This window comes from Gymnodraco acuticeps, unplaced genomic scaffold, assembly GCF_902827175.1.
Source record: "Gymnodraco acuticeps unplaced genomic scaffold, fGymAcu1.1, whole genome shotgun sequence".
Classification (NCBI taxonomy): domain Eukaryota; kingdom Metazoa; phylum Chordata; class Actinopteri; order Perciformes; family Bathydraconidae; genus Gymnodraco; species Gymnodraco acuticeps.
The window spans coordinates 9,573,797-9,582,333 of NW_022990238.1; the positions used below are offsets into that span (position 1 = coordinate 9,573,797).

The 8,537-nt window shown below is 44.1% G+C and overlaps 1 protein-coding gene across 2 annotated transcripts; it reads right to left on the reverse strand.

Annotated features, from left to right (window-relative positions):
- Positions 1–3,339: 3,339 nt before the first annotated feature.
- Positions 3,340–8,090, reverse strand: LOC117548285 (kelch-like protein 11). 2 transcript variants are annotated; one of them, XM_034219446.1, is made up of 3 exons: positions 8,004–8,090; positions 7,108–7,584; positions 3,340–6,601 (listed from the first exon to the last, which is right to left on the reverse strand). In XM_034219446.1, the coding sequence occupies exons 2-3, from the start codon at positions 7,569–7,571 to the stop codon at positions 5,017–5,019; spliced, it is 2,049 nt and encodes a 682-aa protein (XP_034075337.1). In that variant the 5' UTR covers positions 7,572–7,584; positions 8,004–8,090; the 3' UTR covers positions 3,340–5,016. The 2 variants fall into 2 exon arrangements, with proteins under 2 accessions (XP_034075337.1, XP_034075336.1); XM_034219445.1 differs by lacking the exon at positions 8,004–8,090 and having other exon boundaries at positions 7,108–7,834.
- Positions 8,091–8,537: the final 447 nt, after the last annotated feature.

Genomic DNA, 8,537 nt, shown 5'->3' on the forward strand with positions numbered 1-8,537 from the left:
CACAGGACCGCAGGATCATCCATGACTCCGTGTCCCGGCGTATATAGACACCAAAAAGAAAGACATTTGGGGAAGTTGGGTTAATCGGAACATGAGAGTACACAGGTATAGACAGAGAGAAGGAAGAAGTAAGATGTCCCCCGACAAACTAAGCCTATATCAGTAAAACTAGGGGCTGAATCTAATCAGCCCTAACTATAAGCTTTATCAAAAAGGAAGGTCTTAAGCGCACTCTTAAAAACGGATAGGGTGTCTGCCGCCCGAACACAAACTGGAAGCTGATTCCACAAATGTGGAGCTTGATAAGAAAAGGCTCTGGCTCCCATTGTACTTTTAGAGACTCTAGGAACAACCAACAACCCTGCATTTTTGGAACGCAATGCTCTAATAGGACAGTAGAGTATAATGAGTTCTTTAAGGTAAGATGGCGCCTGCCCATTAAGGGCTTTGTAGGCGAGAAGAAGAATTTTAAATTCTATCCTGTGTTCTGTAAGGCAGCCAGAACAGGAGTAATGTGGTCCCTTTTCCTAACTCTGGTTAGTACACGAGCTGCAGCATTTTGAATCAGCTGAAGCGACTTGACTGACTTCTTGGTACACCCTGATAATAAGGAGTTACAATAATCCAGCCTTGAAGTAACAAATGCATGGACTAGTTTCTCTGCATCGTTTTGAGGCAAGATATGCCTGATTTTTGCAATGTTACGTAGATGGAAGTAGGCTGTCCTTGAAATTGATTTTATGTGGGCGTTAAAGGATAAATCCTGATCAAATATAACACCAAGATTCCTTACAGTCTCACTGGAGGCCAAATTAATGCCATCCATAGTTAGTATATCTTTAGATAATTTGTTTCATAGATTCTTCGGGCCAAGTACTATAACTTCAGTTTTGGTCGTGTTTAACATCAAAAAGTTTAAGGTCATCCACGTTTTTAAGTCCTTGAGGCAGTCTTGAATTTTATTTAGATGATTAATTTCATCAGGCTTGATTGATAAATATAGTTGAGTATCATCCACATAACAATGAAAGTTTACACAATGATTCCTTATAATATTGCCTAACGGAAGCATATATAATGTGAACAAAATAGGTCCGAGCACTGAACCCTGTGGCACTCCATGGCTAACTTTGGTTTGCGTGGAAGATTCATCGTTAACACGTACAAACTGAGAGCGTTCAGATAGATAGGACCTAAACCAGCCTAAAGCAGTTCCCTGTATGCAACATGAGGTGATGGTCGTGGATGAATGGCACAACAATGGGCCTCAGGATCTCGTCACGGTATCTCTGTGCATTCACAATGCCATCAATAAAATGCACCTGTGTTCGTCGTCCATAACATACGCCTGCCCATACCATAACCCCACCACCACCATGGGCCACTCGATTCACAACATTGACATCAGAAAACCGCTCACCCACACGACGCCACACACGCTGTCTGCCATCTGCCCTGAACAATGAAAACCGGGATTCATCCGTGAAGAGAACACCTCTCCAACGTGCCAGACGCCATCGAATGTGAGCATTTGCCCACTCAAGTCGGTTACGCCGACGAACCGGAGTCAGGTCGAGACCCCGATGAGGACGACGAGCATGCAGATGAGCTTCCCTGAGACGGTTTCTGACAGTTTGTGCAGAAATTCTTTGGTTATGCAAACCGATTGTTGCAGCAGCTGTCCGAGTGGCTGGTCTCAGACGATCTTGGAGGTGAACATGCTGGATGTGGAGGTCCTGGGCTGGTGTGGTTACACGTGGTCTGCGATTGTGAGGCCGGTTGGATGTACTGCCAAATTCTCTGAAACGCCTTTGGAGACGGCTTATGGTAGAGAAATGAACATTAAATTCACGGGCAACAGCTCTGGTGGACATTCCTGCTGTCAGCATGCCAATTGCACGCTCCCTCAAAACTTGCGACATCTGTAGCATTGTGCTGTGTGATAAAACTGAACATTTTTAGAGTGGCCTTTTATTGTGGCCAGCCTAAGGCACACCTGTGCAATAATCATGCTGTCTAATCAGCATCTTGATATGCCACACCTGTGAGGTGGGATGGATTATCTCGGCAAAGGAGAAGTGCTCACTATCACAGATTTGTGAACAATATGTTAGAGAAATGGTTATTTTGTGTATATAGAAAATGTTTTAGATCTTTGAGTTCATCTCATGAAAAATGGGAGCAAAAACAAAAGTGTTGCGTTTATATTTTTGTTCAGTGTATTTAGCCTATACTATTCAATGAATAGTATAATAGCTAAATAAAAAACAATTACCATGTATTTAGTAATACAGAATCCCACAAGTTCAACTGAAACACTCTTTTATGCACCAGTCAATCCTAAAATTAAATATGGAGATGAATCCTTTAACAAGTATATGTTGACAGGACTTAATTGTAATGTTATAAAATGTATGCTGCAGATACACGCTTTACAACATCAGGAAGATACGTCCCCAGCTGACACAGAAAGCGACGCAGGTTCTGGTCCAGGCTCTCGTCATCTCACGCCTAGACTACTGCAACTCCCTCCTGGCTGGTCTACCTGCATGTGCCATCCGACCTCTGCAGCTCACCCAGAATGCAGCGGCTCGTCTGGTCTTCAACCTTCCTAAATTTTCCCACACCACTCTGCTCCTCCGCTCCCTTCACTGGCTTCCGGTAACTGCTAGAATCCACTTCAAGACACTGGTACTTGCTTACCATGCTGCGAATGGATCTGGCCCTTCCTACATCCAGGACATGGTTAAACCGTACACCCCAGCGCGTGCACTACGCTCTGCATCAGCCAAACGACTCGCTGCACCCTCACTGCGAGGGGGACCCAAGTTCCCATCAGCAAAAACACGTGGGTTTGCTGTCCTGGCTCCAAGATGGTGGAATGAGCTCCCCATTGACATCAGGACAGCAGATAGCTTGCACATCTTCCAGCGCAAACTGAAAACTCATCTCTTTCGACTCCACTTCGAGCGATAGATTTATTAACAAAGCACTTATATACTAATAAAGGACTGGCTTATCTAAAGCCAGTTGAGTAGCACTTGAAATGTTTGGCTCTATGAAACCTGATGTACTTATATGATTCTGTTTTCTTCAAGGTTGTGTCTTCCTGGTCGAATGTACTTATTGTAAGTCGCTTTGGATAAAAGCGTCAGCTAAATGCAATGTAATGTAATGTATGCATTATTGTTTTCCCCCCGTAATTTACAGTCTTTGTTGATGTTGCGAATGGAAATACTGTGTTGCAAGAAAAAATACACACTCGATTCAACAATAAAGTATTATCATCATACTCTTTAACAAGTCCAACTTAATATTAATACACTTTAAATGGAACCATTTGTTTTACAAAACAACTTTAATTGCAAGTGATGACCTTAGCATTTCTTACATCCAATATAAGCACACAATGTCAGAACCATCACATGCGAAGCAAATTACATAGCATATCCCACTTCATATTTACAGTGCTATTTATGTTGGTCATAACGTGGAAATGAATATCATTTCTGCGCTCTGTAACCTTTATGCTGTAATAAGCGCTGCAAGGACAGCGGGAATCTCTGAATGTCAGTCACAACACATTTATATAACAATCTGGTTAGCTTGGTCTATAAGTCGGATTCTTTTTCAACTTATTTGTAAGACTTTTAGGAGGGTGAGAGGAGACCACAGAACAACATAGCAGTTCTCTAATATACACCCAACTGTAAGAGCAGTACAATAACAAGGTTTACCATGACATTTAATGTTGGAAACAAATCTGCAGATAATGATAACGTTTTTATTTTTAAAAAGAAGATCAAAACGTACTGAGTTTGCTGGCCAAAACAAAGCTTTTCCATTTTACAATCACCTTGTCTGATAAGAAACAAATTAAATAAGTAAAGTCAAAGTGCGGTGGCAACTTAAATCCCTATGCTTCTGTAAGACTTAAACAATTGGATGTCAAAAAGTGCAGTTGTAGAGAAACTCCTCTCTGCAAACACAAATCATACTCCCCCACTCGCAGAAATATACATTTTCAATGTCTTTTTCTCGAGTGAATGAGAACACACTGAGCAATGGATTGCCAAAGTGCAAATGAAAGGAATGATTGAGCCATTGCCAGTGATGGACACCAAACGCAGTGGCTAAATATATATTTGTTTAAACGTTAAGATAAATCAAGGGATTCGTTTAATTCAATCTTATCACATCTTTTCAACATCACAGTTTTCTCATCATTTCCCCACCTCAGAAACCATGAGATAAATGACTAGTTTTCAAATATTAGATGAGCAACACAAATTAATTGATATTAGATACACTCAGTACAAACGTTGAAGGGAAACTGTAATCCAAAAGTAAACTAGTCTATGGGATTTTGACAGCCTTTCTTAAGGAATTAACATGTAATTGTTGAGGCTGCTCTTTAACAAGCAGAGCCGTTCTAATAAAGCAGTAATGATATATAAGTTAGATGTAAGACATTTGGACAGATGTTCTACTTGCATGAGGAGATTGTCACAGTGTTCAAATGGAATGAGACTTCATTAAGCGAGTTGGATTGAATGTAGGAATGCAGTTATTGGAAATGTCACATAGCCTACCTAGTACAGGCATACAATTAAGGAATGTAAAATATCCATAAATGTTTACATATACAGCTTTATCCTATGTATGTACAAACAGATAAACAGCATCTATGCCAACATTGACAAAGGGATTTTCAGTTGTTGGCTGCTATAGTATATAACACTCTTATTCACATGTTTACATTTCCCTTGTTCCTCCTCACAGACATCTGTCTAAACACTTCATGGCTTTCCACAAATCAGCCATTAACACAACACAGCATGGGAGCTGATGGCACGAGTTCAGTTTCATGTAATCCAGTATGATAGCCAAACAAGACCCACTGCAGGATGTTATGAATGAGAGGGAGTCAATGAAGATGGCTTTAATGGAGATAATGTTTGCAGTGTATCCTCCGATAAATCATGTCGTTTTTAAATTAAGCATTCGCCGACTTGCTCAGCACTCTATCTGCGACTGGAGCTGCCGGCGTAAGGTGAGCGTGCGCCGGTGAAGCTGCTGCATCTGCTGCATGCGGTCTCGCTGGCGGGCCAGGTTCTGGGGCATGGGGTAGCGCTGGCAGCCGTACAGGAAGCGGTAGGGGATACGAACATGGCAGGCGGTGGCTCGGCAGCGAGGCTGAGGCATGGGCGGCAGCAGCATCCAGCGTTTCCTCTCTGCACAGTAGCGGTAAGCCTCCTTGCGGTACTGCTTGTCCACATCGTCACTGTTCTTCCAGCCTCCGATGATGAAGACGTCCTCATCGAAGTGGCAGATGGCAGCACCCTCGATGCTGGTGACCTCTGGTGGCAGGCTCTCCAGGATCTCATCAGAGATGTGCCCACTGATCTTTTGCTTGGCAACCTCATCCCGCACTGTGTAGCTCTTGGGGCAGCAAGAGGCCGTGTGGTAGAAGTTAGTAGAAGCCACAGCCATCTGGAAGATGCAATAGTTGTCAATAAGTGGCAAGGAGTCAACGTCTTGCCACTGGCGGCTCTCTGTGTCATAGCGCGTGGTCACCGTCTTTAGTCCATCGTCATTATCCGTATCGACAGGTGTGCGTGCAGTGACGTACACATAGCGGTCCTCCACACTCACTGCCTTCACATCCCGCAGGATTTTGGGAGCTGATTCCAGATTGTGCCACTTGTCCTGCTCTGGCTCGTATATACTGACATCTTTGAAACCTGGACTGAAGTTACCATGGCCACCGATGCTGTACAGTATATCTTTTATACAGGTGAGGCCAAATGAGTGCTTGCGTGTGGTCAGGTTGCTCACCTGCTCCCAGGTGTTGCGATTAGGATTGTACCGCTCTACGGTCTTAGCGAAGCCAGGCTCCATAGAACCAGCTACGTAGATGTGGGACTCTGTGGCGGCGATGGCGTGGCCGTCCAGGTGGTTGTGGATGTGAGGCAGGTTGACCCAGCGGTCCTCATAAATAAAGTAGCCCACACACTCACTCAGGTAGTCCCCTCCTTCTGACACACCACCTACCACCATGATTACATCCATATTCTGGCCAAAGCGAGGCTGAAAGGAGGCCATGTGGGAAGACCAGAACTCCATATCCGTTGACTTGAGGTTCTCAAAGCGAATAGCGTGACCCTCCACGGCCTCTGACACCAGCCGTAGGCAGGCCTCATTGCTGGACACCAGCAGCTCAGTTTTCACCACCCTGGTCAGATAGGTGGGCTTGATTTGAGGCAGCCTCAGGAGACGGAACAGCTCCTCAAAGTAGCGGCTGCGGTCCTCTGGGTTCTTCTGCACCCACTTCACCACAGCCTCAAAAAGCACCTCCTCAGAATCCACTGTGATCTCTGCATCCGACAGCCAGTCACGAACCAGGTGAAAGGGCAGCGTGTAGAACTCGTCATCCTGGATGACCTTGTGGAAGTTGCGACGGATCATGTCTGCAGCCCGTAGAGCCAGCTGGTCCAAGGTGTACATGTGGGCTAGACTGTGCACCGCCACGCAGTTGGTCAGGCTCAGCTTCTTCTTGAGGAACTCCCCACAGAAGTCCTTCAGCTGCAGCAAGAGGAACCTAATACAGAACCAACAGAGAGAATACAGTATAGGATGTCATCAGAATGAACTGTTCCTGTAACTAGATAATACTACTCTGTTTCAACCAGTTGGGCCAGGCAAGTCTTGCTTTCTGCAAGCAGAGCACAAAACAACAATTGTTTTGGACAACAGAGCAGCCACAAAAGGCCTCATGTTAACCTTCTGAGGTCCATCAGATATAAAACCCATCTCTATTGTTATAATATTTATACTTATCATGACATACATACCTGACCACAATCTACATTTTAATAGTTTGTATTTAATTATGTTGTTTGTGCAATGTTGTTTGCGTATTAGTATACCATTTGCTTCCATTTTAAATGATATACTTTTATTAATTGACTTGTATTCCCTATGGCTGTGTTTAAACCTCTTTGTAAAGCACTCTGGATATGGTTTGTGGTTTTTAAATGTGCTCAATCAATGCACCTGAAATGTTCTGACACATTAACTGTAAAAACATCATTGTAAACATCGTACCTGTCAGCTAGCTCCAATACTTCATGTACATTGCAGGTGCTAACGCGTATTTCCCCTGTGTACATGTACTGGATGACACTCTGCACCGTATCCGGGTCTGGTCCCAGCTCTGAGCTCCATTCCTTCATCTCTACACGTCCGGACAGGGACTCGGAGAACTGTCCTCCCAGCAGGGGGGTGAAATAATCTGTGGCCGCAGCCAGGACGGACCTGTGGGCTGAAAACTCGCAGCTTTGCACGCTCCCGCTAGCCGCCCCGCTGCTGAAGGCCAGCGTCACGTCGCAGAACAAGCCCTGCTTCCGCTGCTCGTTCTGCCGCCGAGACAGCTCTGAGCAGTGGGAGGAGGAGGTGAAGTCCTCGGACTCCTCGGCGTCCCCGTCTCCGGCAAGGGCGCTGGGTGTGCTGGTGCCGCCGGTAGCGCTGCTCCTGGCCGAGTCCTCCGGGTTCGGGGCCGCCGCTGCCATCGTGCTGCCGGCTCTGGAGGTGAGCAATGGGGGAAAATGAAGTAAACTAGTGCAGGAGAGAAGGCGACATACGCAGCCACACATACATGGAGTCAAAATAGACAACGACAGTGAAGCGCGTTTCGTATTAGGAGCTTTATATCCTCGATTAAGAGGAGAACATGGGTAGTTTATAAAAAGTCATTCATATAACACATCGTCCTTACAAACTGCAATATTGTGATGACCATATTCTGGTTTTCAATTAAACAAAGGGTTAATTTTCATATCAAAATAGTAGTAGATTTAAAACAAAACAACAAGGATTATGCAACACGTAGCCTACACAGCTAAATGTAACTATTTAAATATCTGTGCACAATATCTAGGGTATTAACCTATATTTATAAAGGCTTTACCATTCAAACACAAGCTAAAACATAATGACTTTACCTTTTTTATATCAAAGAGATTAAATCTTTTGTAAACGACGAATACGGAACCAACTTCGGTTTGGTAAACACAGCTATAATCCCTGACATGCGCAGTGGGTGAAAGGCGTGACCGCGTCGTTGACGTCAGGGGCAGTTCCCTCTGCTGAATGGAGCTCTGATTTGCACATGGTGTAAAAGTTGCATTTACACGTATAGTTGCCTTGGCAAAGGGAAAGGGAAGGTCAAACCACTCAAGCTTGCAATAAATGCACATCCACATATAAATCTTAGTATATTGCATTGTTTAAATCTGCTGCTATATATTGAGTTTGTTTATTGCCTTTTCGGACTGATTTAAAAAAAATAATATATAAAACACTTTAATTAACATACTCTAATTCAGACAGAATAAGCATGCAACTCATTGCAGACGTTTGACTTGTAATGGAAGGAAAAGCCCAAGCGTAATTAATAATGGCTGTGTGGTTATGTGTCCTAGCAATTGGGCCTGATGCACAATGGCACACAAACATAGTTTGCAATCATTATCAAA